The sequence below is a fragment of the Mytilus californianus genome, unplaced genomic scaffold (assembly GCF_021869535.1).
Source record: "Mytilus californianus isolate M0D057914Y unplaced genomic scaffold, xbMytCali1.0.p SCAF_1, whole genome shotgun sequence".
In the NCBI taxonomy this organism is placed as follows: domain Eukaryota; kingdom Metazoa; phylum Mollusca; class Bivalvia; order Mytilida; family Mytilidae; genus Mytilus; species Mytilus californianus.
Genome location: NW_026262581.1, coordinates 105,819,547 through 105,833,008, shown reverse-complemented (window position 1 = coordinate 105,833,008; position 13,462 = coordinate 105,819,547). Strand labels below are relative to the sequence as shown.

The following is a 13,462-nucleotide window of genomic DNA, read 5'->3' as shown; positions in this document are numbered from 1 at the left end:
GTAGTACAGAAATGATTAATGTTCCGTAAGTACGTTATCTTGATTCCCGTACGATTGAGGTGGGTGACCATCTCATTAGATTTTAATTTCCCAAACATTTTGTGCAGTATAAAATCAAACTTTTTCACCTCTTGCTCAACATGTGTTGGAAGTGACAATGCCTACATTTTTGTCACGTGGTGATGGAAGTCGCATGACAGATTCAACTAAAAACCGTATCCCGGAACTGCCGTATGGGGGAGTGAGTTGAAACGCACTTAAAGTCCACCTTAATCCCCCCCAAAGCAACAAAAAATGTTCGTCTTATGTGACGTCATTGGGCACGGCAAATTTTTTTAACGTCACAACAGGATGTCCAGTTAAACCAACATGAAGGGTCTTTTATTTGCAGTAAAATAAGTGGGACCATGACGTTGTCAACACGTTATGGCGGCCACAATTTGACGCTCAGGTTTAACGTTTGACTTGGCAATTACACTTCGATGTATTAACTGTATGCTACAAAACATAAAAGGTACACGTTGATATATACATGTAGCTTATATTAATTTAAATAAGTGTGCTTTCAAAGAAGTACTTTAAAAGGCAAAAATAAAGTGTAACAATTTTTTTAAACATCATCATTCCTGGTAGTGAAAATTTAAATTCGAATTTTGGCCTTTTGTATCCGTTCTTGTCTCCGGAAATACACAAGTTGTCAACATCCGTTTTAATCTCCCTGGAAATTGACCGCTAACCTTTTACTGAGTCCTACTAGGTGCTGAGATTATAGAACATTATAATGTTGTGACTAAATGGTATTATTTTTGTAAGTCACAAACATTAAATACCGTTCAAAATGAATCAAATTTCAGTGCAAGAGTGATCACATGTATTTTTAATTCAAATGTCCATGACCATGTATCAACTTATAAGAAGGTGAGACATATTCCTTTTTACCACTATCAGACCACTCGGGGGCAGATTCAGCCATTTTTTAAAAGGGGGTTCTCAACCCAGTATAAAAGGGGGGGAGGGTCCAACTATATGTCCCCATTCAAATGCATTGTATGTAAAAACAAAAAGGGGGTTGCAACCTCTAGGAAACCCCCACTCCCCTTGACAGTAAACTGGTTTATATGAATTAATGTTTTTTGTCCTAAAATTATTAAAAACCTCCATAAAGGCAATAGAGAAATTGAATAAAAAAGTAAACTTAAATTATAAAAAAAAAAACAAAGGAAAGGAATACATGTATTCAGCGTCCTTGTGGGACTAATAAAGGACGAAATCGTTTCTAAAATCTAATTTTACTGTTCTCAATTTAAGTTTAAACCATTAACATCGATTCTAATTGAAAGATTTTTTATTGCTTTTTGTTTTTATATATATTTTGGACATTAACTCATTTTAACTTCATATTTTAGGGAAGAAAAAGAAACCATGTATTATATTTTTTTCTAATTTTGTCACCAAATTTCACTGTTATTCAATTTAAAACAAATTATCTTAATGAGAACTTTTGAATTTTTTTAAATGTGTATACAATTTATTTGCTTAGAGATTGTTTCAAATATGTTTTTTTTTTCTTTCATAATTTTTATATGACAGATTTCATTTACTAGTAAGAAAGTTTTAGAAATTTCTAATTTGTGGGCCCAAAGAGAACCATTTTAATAATTCAAGGGAACAATATATTCCTTTTTTTATTTTGCTAGTATCTATATGGCTTATTATAAAGTTCGCCTTGTCACTTAAGGTTTTATCTTTAATCTTTCATGTCTTTACACAATTATTTATAAATTTCCTTTATTTTTATTTTATTGAACAGAAAATTATTTTTTAAATGAACTCACTAGCAAACAGTTATGATTGTGGACAGGTGTTAATGTAGTGACTGATAGTGTCAGAGCGTACTAAGTTTAACAACTGTATTATTAGGATTAAGACTAAAATGGGAAACACAATTGATGAATTGTGATATATTACTCCTTTCAAGGGTAATGATATTTACCCTCAAACTTTTATTTATTAGGGTAAAAGATAAAGTTTTGAGGAGATTGACCCTAGAGACCTTATAATGAAGGCATAGAGAAACACAAGTGGTGTTTATAATCTGAAACTCATCTATTGTATCATGTTCTGGTGTTTTAATGGAGATAAATCATAAAACAAATATTTGATTATTTATTGGTCCACACTATATTTTAATTTTTATCATTACGGGCATGATTTGGATTTTTCTTAGAAATTTTGCTCAAATCACTGTAGATGTTATCATACATGCACATTATACTAAATTTATATTAAACTTTTGAACTGATCAAATAATAAAACATGACAAGTTGACAGTTATGCTTGAAATAACCAGTATTTCACAGAAAAATAATCACATTTAGTTTAAAGGTTTTCTTTATATTTCAATCAAATCATAGTACAATGAACAAAATAAGGGTGAAGGTTTGGTACCATTAAAACGTTTAAACCCGCTGCAATTGTTTGCACCTGTCCTAAGTCGGGAATCTGATGTTCAGTAGTTGTCGTTTGTTGATGTGGTTCATAAGTGTTTCTCGTTTCTCGTTTTTTATATAGATTAGACCGTTGGTTTTCCAGTTTGAATGGTTTTACACTAGTAATTTTTGGGACCCTTTATAGCTTGCTGTTCGGTGTGAGCCAAGGCTTCGTGTTGAAGACCGTACTTTGACCTATAATGGTTTACTTTTATAAATTGACTTGGATGGAGAGTTGTCTCCTTGGCACTCATACCACATCTTCTTTTATCAATGACATCCGGTTTCATATAAAAAAAAAGAGTAGAAAAAAATGCTTTCTTGAATTTGACAGTTATATTAAGCTAACCCTGCATTTCATTGAAGAAAGTTTTTTTAAGTCATAAACATATATCTTGGGAGTTTCAAAGCACCGTTTTATTTTTATTTAGTCTTTTTATAAAATGTTTTTGAAATTTGTGGTTACAATACATATTTAAATTACTTTTAAAAGCTTGTAAACAGGAATAAAAAATTTGAAAATTGATTTGTTAACTTCCACTCTTCCAGCATTTGTCCAGTGATGGTTATTTTTTTTTTTATATGCAATAAAATTTTATGTGAAACATGTTGACACAAATAAATTCTGCACACTTTTAAAAAAATGCCAAATTTAAGAAAGACTAATATCATGAATATAGGAAAACAATGGTGGTTTTTCTAGTAATAATACAATAGTAAAGTTAAATATATACATTTAAATTTTGACAATTTTCATTTTTGCCTTTAATCATTTATAGTTCTTTATAGATTGGAAATTTGCACTTTATGTTGTTTTTATGCAATTATTAATGAACTGTTAAGCCAATGCTCTTTATCATGTTTATAAATTTTGATAAGCTCTTACAATGGTTACTGCATTACAAAATGGTGATTAATTTAAGTATTTGTAATATTTATTTTTTCTGTTTGGGAGTTATGGTCCTTTATAAATTTGAAAATAGGCATAGAATGTTGAAGGTCAAAAACGCCTGAAAACGCGATTTAAGATATACAAAAAACCCAATTTGATGTCAATTTAATTTTACAGCTTATTCCGTGTTGCCTTTTAATGTATTATCTTAAAATTTGTCATAAATGTACAAAATGTAGATAGATAAAAACTTTAATAAGGTAAAGTGATGAGCAGGACAAGTTTAAAAATAATTCAAATATCATAAAGATTGCTGAAATTTTTTGTCAACTTTTTATAGGAATATTGCCATGGTGATTTTTCCCATATATATGCATTTTTGGGGAAACTTTGGGGGATTAAAAAAATGTAAACAGCAAAAAATATCAGCAAGACAATTAAAAATAATTTTTAAGCCCCATTTATGGGCATTATGTTTTGTGGACTGTGCGTCCGTTCGTTCGTCCGTCCGTCTGTCCCGCTTCAGGTTAAAGTTTTTGGTCAAGGTAGTTTTTGATGAAGTTGAAGTCCAGTCAACTTGAAAATTAGGACACATGTTTCCTATGCTATGATCTTTCTAATTTAAATGCCAAATTAGAGTTTTGACCCAAATTTCACGGTCCACTGAACATAGAAAATGATAGTGCGAGTGGGGCATCCGTGTCAGACCTGGGGTCAATTACATGCCCAAGTAATAAATTACATTCGAATTATATTGATTTTTAAATGTAATTAATTACATCACAATAACATATGATTTTCAAATGTAATTAATTACATTACAATTACATTGCCAATGTAATTAATTACATTTCAATTACTTTTATCCAAAGGCATGTAAGAGTTATGTTATTTAGAATAAAATAATGAAAATGAAAACAGGCTCGAATAGAATGAACTTATAACATGTACAAATAGATATAAGAAGATGTGGTATGAGTGCCAATGAGACAACTCTCCATCCAAGTCAAAATTTATAAATGTAAACCATTATAGGTCAAATGTATATATACATATACAATGTATACTGGTGCGTTCACTTTTTAACAATAAAAACATTTGAACAAGATTTGTTTAGAAAAAAAAAATTTTAAATTCCTAACATCATTGTTACATTTAATCATCATTAGATTTATTATTTTTATATGAAAACAATTGATAAATATTTAATTATAAATATATAAAAATATTTTGTATTATTATGAATTTTTTTTAAAAGTTTCTACTAAAAACTTTATTTTATATTTTATATGTTTAAGGTTTTCTGATGAACCTCATGTGATATTGTAAGTAACTTTAAATTGCATTTATTACATAAGAGTAATGGTAGCATTTTCAAGACTTGTTTTATAACAAGTCAAAATTATTGGACTCCAATTTTGTATGTATTGACTGTTGTATTTTAAAATTTTGTAGAAATTTAAGGCCACACCAAATTAATGTCTAGTTCTTCGGACTCTTTCCTTTGAAAATGGGTAGCGAGAGAGCGAAATTTTTTTATTTGTTTTTTTTTTTCTGAAATTGGATCTTTGGCAGGCGAAGGAATTTTTTACAAGCGATCGGTATTATTTTTGAAAAGTTTTTTAAAAAAAATCTATGAAAGGAATTTTAAGCAAGCGAGCGATTAGAAATTTACATAGTTTCGGTGCTTGATATTTTATATATCTCATATCCTAGTTCTTATATTACCCTACTTTGCTTCTCTATTTGTTCTCTAACATCCAGTTTAATCTTTTCAAAACATTTCCAAGTATAAAATGGTTAACTTGTAGCAAAACCTACAACTTTGTGTAGTCTGATAAAAAAAATATGAATCTTTGATCCTGCTGAACATGTAAAAGTGCAACATCTTTGATCAGGCATGCATCCATGTTTAATGTAAATTATGATTGATGCATGGTATATTGCTATAGATAACGTATGCAAAGCATAAATGCATGTATAAAGCTTGCATATACAACCAAAAATATTTCTGTATATAACCAGCTGAAAATTAACAAAGGACTGTCCTTCAAACCCACACAAATTTATACCATTCAAATGAACCCATCAGATGTTATATGCTAACTAAACAAAAGGAACATTTCAATACATTCCACTTTAGTCATTGCTTTCCTGTAGAATTTAATGATAATCAAATTTATATACCGGGTATATATACATGAATATATGCATGTGGACATTGCTCTGTGTTGAAAGCCATACCTTGAACTAGTTGCAAACCTCAACAAATTTGTTTTTCTGGTTGAAGATTGTCTCATTGACAATCATACAAATTCTTTTGTAAACTGTAAAGACGGATTAATGTGTTAAATTCAATTACCACATAAACATTCTTGTCAAACTCCATGCTTTTAACTAGTATACATTATTGTTTAGGGGTCAGCTGTAGCCAGCCTCTGGGTGCTGGATTTTCCCTCTGTGTTGAAGACCAATTGGTGGCCTTGGGCTGTGTTCTGCTCTTTGTTCAGGTTGTGGTCTCTTTGACACATTCCCCTTTCCATTTTCAGTTTTATTTTAATATAACTTTGTAATGATACTAGCAAATATAAATAAATTTAATTTTTTTTAAGGAAAACCCTTTATTCTAAAAAATAATAATCAATATAATAGTTTCAATTGAGGTGCCATTTCAATTCATGAACCATCAGCTTTGGGATTCTCTTTTATTCTTATGCATGTTATATTGTCACAATTTAAATCTTTAAATTCGGTGACGTCGTTGCTTTGTCGTTTGATCTTGATAGGTATACAGTGAATCATTCAAGGATATTACTTCACCAAGCGCGAGTCAAGTAATTCACTTAGTGGGACACCCCTTACAATATGTACAATATCACTGAAAGTTTTAGCTGGTTCTTCTGCTGTTTGAATCTTGGTGCAAATATCCAGTGGTAGTAGGTTCCAATCTTTAATTGTATTGGTATGAAGCAGAATTTTAATGTGTGTGGTTTTGTTTGCAGTCGTAGAAAAGTTTGGCCATATAAATGCATGTTTTTTGGTTTTCCTAGATGTTTTTTTCTCGGTTGAGTTGATCAGATCATCATTAACAGGTGGTAAGTTGGCTTGGCCGTGTATGCCTTTGAAGAAGAGGATAAATCTGTTTTGGGTTTAACGATCTTTTAGGGATGGTAGTTGCAGCTGGTCATAAATTTCCTGGGTCGTAATAATTTGTAGTTTGATGTTTTTGCACGGAGCACTTCCAACAAATCGGTAAAAGAATTGCCCAAATCATATTCTACTGATGTGTTTGCCTGCGCTACCACTGTAACTACAAATATTCCACTCATGTCTTACGTTAAAAATGATTATCATTCTAAATTTGGCAGATGAAATTGTAACAACAACGTTGTGAATGTTAGATCTAGATCGTTTTTAATGTCAATTTCCATGTCTGTATGGCGTTACTTTCAAACGTACAACTGATCAAAATTTTTGTTTCCTAAATTTAGAGACGGACGCGCGCGCTCCGCACCGGACGCGGGTTTAAAAAAAAATGTTTTTTTTCTGGTCGACCTTTCACAACACGCGGGAAATCCAACGAACGAGGTATTAATTTGGCGTGGCCTAAAATGATATCCATCTGTACAGATTTTAACATATAAGTATTACCTTAACTTCTTTCCCATAAATACATAGGCTTAAATAAAACAAATCAATATATTCATATTGCCGATAACCCAGACAGCTTGAAGGACACCGGATTTTAATAAATTGACAAATACAATTCATAAGCATAAATACATAAATAAATCATTACAATTATAAATGATGACTGAATGCTGATATGCTGTATTTTAAAATTTAATACCAAATAATGACAAAGTCTCTATCATCGACGATCCCGCCGGCCAGGAACAACCAACTAAAACGAGTTTACTCGGTCAAACTACATTAAATACTAAATATGTAGTGGAAAAAAGTTGGAAACCTGTGTCCAAACCCAATGCTCGGAAGACCGTCTCAAGAGGTATACTTGGACAGTATACAAAAAATGAGATATATATAATAACAACTAATCATGAGCAAAATATGAATTAGAACTAAAAATGATACATATCTGAAATATGTAAAAAGAAACTTGACACTAAGACTGTTGGGTAGAAAGTGAAGGCTTTCAAAATATTTTCCCGCACGAAAAAATTTGCACGTGACTAAATTATAAAATTCATACGCATCGTTAATACAAATGTTTCCCGCTATTCTTTGAAAGGCGCGAAAATGTAAATATTACCTTAACTTCTTTCCCATAAATATATAGGCTTAAATAAAACAAAACAATATATTCATATTGCCGATAACCCAGACAGCTAGAAAACATACAAAGAAAGGGTTGATATATGAGTAGAAGCGTCTATAATCCAAGACTCTGAGATACAGAAAGCCTCTTTTCTAAAGTGTCAGCAATATAACCGTCTTTGCTAGTGTCAGACTTCCATCTGCCATGCCTTTTAATGCATCGTTCATTAACTTCTGAACTAGCAGCAGCGGTCGCCCCACCAGTACGCAAGGAATGTAAACCTAAATTCAATGAAGGTGCGACTAATTTCAGTCTTTTCAATATATTTTCTCTAGCTGCTGTGTAACTTATTTTCTTATTTTTGTAAATAAGTTTAGCTATACATTTATGCCTAAATATAGGTCGAAATATATAAAAATCTGAATTCAGGTTCAATTCAGCCAAATTAATATAATTCTTGAAAATACTGACTGGACATGCTATAGTTTTCCCTTTTGCAATCAAAATTTCATTACCCTGTCTATACTGATCCGTTTTGCGATGAGAAATAAATAATTTCAAAAATTCATCATACAAAGTAACGTCTTTACATTTTAAAGAACTAAGCTCGTCGAAACGGAGAAATCCTGCAAAACTTAACACTATCATAGCTAAATCTCTTACAATTAATAAATCATTATAATCTTTGAATTTTGTACATAGTTCATTAATCATGTCGATACTAACAGGATCTTTCTTGTTGACATGTTTTCCGTTTAACCTTTTAGCCGATTCTTGTAGTGATTTAACGAACGAACTATCAGTAGGGTCAGCAAAACCATTCAGCTCATGTACCCATTTTAAAGAATAAATAGCACCATTAATAACATTTGGAGAACAGTTTTTGTCTATCAAATTAGTTATGTACAATGCGACGTGAATAGGATCGGCCGGTAAATTATTAAAACCATGTTCTTTGATAAATGTACTCCATCTATTGAAACTGAAAAAGTACGTCTTGTTCGTATTGTTACTTCTTGAGTCGAGGAGAAATGAAGACATCTTCCCGGTTAAATCATAAAGAATATGGTCATTAGAAACTCCACTCTCCTCCACAGCTGCTCCAACATTCTGCCTCAATCTTATTCCTGCAAAATAGAATTACTAAATCAAAACACTAGCCTCAAAGCTATCATTCTGAATTTTAGCAACCCTGTCTTGAAAACACCATTTTCCCTGCCCCCTTAACAATACAATTATTCTGAGGTAAATAATAAATATTTCTCATGAAATCAAAAAATTCACCATTTCTATGTAAAATAGGCCAATAAGGCGCAGAAGTCCACTCAGGAACGATCAGTGTTCCTTTTGCTTTGTCTTGTTTTAATTTATTGAGAGTTTTAGTAACTAAGATAGGTGGTGGTACAAGCCAGTTTACATCATTCCCCCAAAACTGAGTGAAAGCGTCTACAGCTTCTGTCCCTAGACACCATACTTTTGAATTAAATCTCTTACACTGAGAGTTATAGTGTGTTGCAAATCTGTCTACCGTACATTTGTCCCATAAATTGCACAAATAATGATAAATCGACGATTCTATGCCCCAATCGTCATGATCCATTACTCTACTCAAATGATCTGCATCATTATTTTCAGCTCAAGGTATCCAATTAGGTGTTAAGTTAATCTTTTGTACTTTGCAAAAATCAAGAATAGAAGTAGAAATTAATTGTAATTCAATTTCTTGCTACGTACTTTTAAAATATGCTCAACATTCTTGTTATCTGAATGAATTCTAATTTGTTTGTTTTCAGTGACATTTTTAAATGTATTTAATACCCTTCTTACACATTCTAACTCTCTCCATGTAGAACTTTCACCCATCTCGGATTCGGTCCAATTACCAAATGTTTCAAAATTCTCAAAATGAGACTCAGCAAATGGTGTAATATAACCACCAAAGCAAAGCCCACATCTGAGGCGTCACAAAAAATTTCACATTCAAACAAAGTATTGACTGTTACCGTGCTTATCTTAGCACGTACTGTATTTATATTTCTACAGTGAAGATTCCAATACATCAATTCATTTAAAGCTTCATGCGTTATTTTCACACAAGCTTGCCAACTGGCTTTTGACATAACACAATCATAAAGAAATCTAGTATTTCTACGTACATCATTGCCAAAAACGGCGTGCATGGAAATAAGCTGACCTATAATACTGGCTATAAATCTAGCTCTAAATAAAATTTTTCCGTTAGTCACTTGAAACAAAACAAAATTCAAATATTTTTCAAGTTTCTCTATCCTTTCTTCCTTGACAAATATGTTACCATTTTTGGTATCCCATGTGAAACCGAGCCAATCTAATTTGTGACAAGAAAACTAGTGCGATTTTCATGTGCTATTAAAAATCCCAAATCTTCTAATTGAAGTTAACTTGTTTACTACACTGTTAAGCAGTGGCAAAATCTTTTTCGCCCGCCAAACCGTCGTCTAAAAACATAATAATTCTCTTGCCTTGAGATCTAAAATCTTTAACAACTTCTCGCAATACTTTCGAAAAGATATATCCTGCAGTTGAAATTCCAAAGAACAGAACAGCAAACACAAAATATTTAAATGTATCATCAAAAAGCCATGATAACCCTAAATACTGTTGATGCTCTTTAAATATTTCGATATGATGATATGCTGATTTTAAATCATAACTAAAAATAAAATCATTTCCATTGAACAATTCTCTAGCCACTTTACAATCTTCGTATTTAAACTTGTATTTAAATAAGTGTGGGTTTCCGTGACGGCAGTCAAGGACGAGTCTAGGTTTACTCGATTTGTTGAAAGCTACCGTAAGAGGGTTAACGACTAAGGGTTTAGTGCTTACTTCTTTAATACAGCCTTTTTTCAACAGGTTTACAATTTCGGATGAAACAAAATCTTTGTTGTCTAATGAAGATTTGTTATTTCTAATATGTATACGGTCAGGTTCTCTTTTAAACGGTATTTTGTAACCGTTCTCGATTACGTCAAGAATGTATTGATTATCAGTTATCAATTTCCATTTATCTAACCTGATCTTTAATCTACCTACAGGTGTGCCAGGTAAGTATAAAACAGTTTCAGGTGAGAACTGTTCAGTCGTTACATTCTTGTTTTGTGATTCGTTTTTGCTCATTATTGAGACAGAAGGTAAAATAGTATATGTATGTTCAAAACGAATATTTTTTATCTTTGTTTCAGATGATAACAAATCGTTATTTAAAGGTAATAAATTGATTGTACTTATCTTTGACTTTTTATTTTCTGGACAATTGTCACTCCAATGACCTCTCTTTCCACAAGTGAAACATCTACCAGGCTTGAAGGTTGAGTTCTTGTCCTCAGAGCTCCTATCTTTGTTATATGGAACTGGTCTTGTGCGCTTTTTTGCCTTTTCCACTTTAGACTTTCTTTAAGCTCTAGATTGGGCTCTATTCATACGTTTCTCGTCCCCAGAATCGTCTGCTATAGGATTAGTAACGCATTCTTGCACTACACGCCATCCTAACTCGGAAGAATCCGCTAACTTAATCAACTTTTGGCGCTCTTGAACTAAGTCTATACCTTCTGATATCTTGTCCTTTGCCGCGGTTACTTTGGGAATGCTGACATCAGGAGTATCAAGCAAAGAACGGGCCTCAGTTAACTTGGAAATAACTTTCACACTGTGCCGAAACTGATTTTCGTTCCCTTTTCTTTGAAACTTATAATTGTCTGATACACTTTCCTCTATTTTGATGATTTGTGCGTTGGAAATATCAAACTGAGATTGTTGAATATTGGATTGTAAACGGTTTAATCTGGATTCCATCATTGCGCTCCTATTGTTTAGCATGTCCTGCTGAGAACTAGCGATGACATTTTTTACCTCGTTTGCAATGGCTTCTTGAATCGGAGAATCTAACCCGGTGTCCATCTTGACACTACGACTGTTGGGTAGAAAGTGAAGGCTTTCAAAATATTTTCCCGCACGAAAATGTAATTATAATGGTTAAAAAAGCAATGCCTTTGGCATTTCAATCAAGGGACAAATCTGTACTTAATAATTAGTTAAGTGAAAGGAATAACCTGAGGCTAAGATTATTGTTCATTGTTAGAACAACAAATTTACAAATTGTATTTATTAAATTGGTATTGTTTATAATTTTAAGATTTTTTATATAAAAATGTAAACATTAGTGAATTGAATACAAATAAAGATTAATATACATGCTATAATGATTAATAAAACATCTTGAGGAATGTTAAAGTTTTTCATCATGATAAATGTTTAAAAATTATTAAGAAAAATAAAAGTAGCAAGTGCAAACTAAATGAAGTGAAATAAAATACAAGTTGCACCAGAAGAGCCAAAATGTTTTAAATTTCCATTTTATGCAATTATTTGAATGTAATTCAAAGTAATTGAAAAGTAATTCATAATAACATGGCAAAAAGGTAATGTAATTCATTACTTTCAATTACATGTAATTGAAAATATGTTCAATTACACATTACATTGCATTACATTCAAAATTGTAATTAATTACAGCTAATTACAATTACATTTTTCATTACCCCAGGTCTGAATTCCGTGTACTATGGTCTCATTCTTGTTTAGTCATGAATTACATTTTAGATTTATACTATGTAATGAATATTGGAGAGTGGACATTCATTTGCCTTTGTTGAAGGTGCAAATTTATGTATCTTGGTGTGTGACACAGGCTGTTAAGAGCCCCTAATCAATCCCCTACCAACAAAGTGGGAGGGGACTTTAGGTTTGCACTCAATCTGTCTGTCCATTCATCAGTTCTGCAAATCAGTTTTCCACACTTTTTTTTTGTCATTCTTGGAGATATTGATTTGATATTTGGTGTTTTATTTTATCTTGGCAAGTTACAATTTTTTTTTTAAAGTCGCAGAATTACATGTTTAATTCTTCAAATCTTATTTTTTTGCCCAAAAATATAATATAAATTCAAATCATATAATCAATTCTAAGTTCCTTGACTACAGTTATTCTGTGTCAGAAACCTATTATGTGTCAAACATTTAATTACAATCCAAATTCAAACCTGTATCAAGCGCGAATATTGTGTCCATGTTTGCCCCATCTGTTCAGGGTTGGACCTCTCCGGTCGTATCCAGCTGCGTTCGGCGAAGCAATTTATTATCAAATGCATTGTTACAAACACAAGCGAAACGAAGAAGTTGTTATATAAATACCATCATATATATTTTAAGTTGGCGAACATGCGTTATGTTTAGAAAGTAAGCAAACAGTGGTACTGTTTAGAATGTTTCCAAAGTTGAAGAATTTGAATAACAGGGGTACTATCTAGATTGTTTTAAGAAGTTTGTGAACATGGGCACTGTTAAGAATGTTGGCGAACATAGGTACTGTTCAGAACGTTGGCAAACAGGGGTACTGTTCAGAATGTTGGCGACGTTGGCGAACAGGGGTACTGTTCAGAACGTTGGCGACGATGGCGACGTTGGCGAACAGGGGTACTGTTCAGAATGTTGGCGACGTTTGCGAACAGAAGTACTGTTCAGAATGTTGGCGATGTATGCGAACAGGAGTACTGTTCAGAATATTGGCGACGTTGGCGACGTTGGCGAACAGGGGTACTGTTCAGAATGTTGGCGAAAAGTATCCTATTCAGAATGTTGGCGACGTTGGCGAACAGGGGTACTGTTCAGAATGTTGGCGACGTTGGCGACAAGGTTGGCGGGTTGGCAAACATCTCAACAATCCTGTACCAGCCTGCAGAGTTCATTTGACGTGGATGTGTGC

General features: G+C 32.4%; 2 protein-coding genes across 3 annotated transcripts in view; both read right to left on the bottom strand.

Annotated features, from left to right (window-relative positions):
• The window catches only part of LOC127728931 (receptor-type tyrosine-protein phosphatase epsilon-like), a 102,401-nt gene that overhangs the window by 78,078 nt on the left and 10,861 nt on the right, over positions 1–13,462 (bottom strand). The gene's annotated exons all lie outside the window — the stretch shown is intronic.
• On the bottom strand, positions 7,084–11,610 carry LOC127728973 (uncharacterized). The gene has a single exon (XM_052236555.1). It carries the CDS (start codon positions 8,699–8,701, stop codon positions 7,775–7,777), a length of 927 nt encoding a protein of 308 aa, XP_052092515.1. The 5' UTR covers positions 8,702–11,610; the 3' UTR covers positions 7,084–7,774.

Bases quoted from the DNA above. Each gene is read 5' to 3' on its own strand.
- LOC127728973 (XM_052236555.1), bottom strand. From the start codon at position 8,701: ATGTCTTCATTTCTCCTCGACTCAAGAAGTAACAATACGAACAAGACG.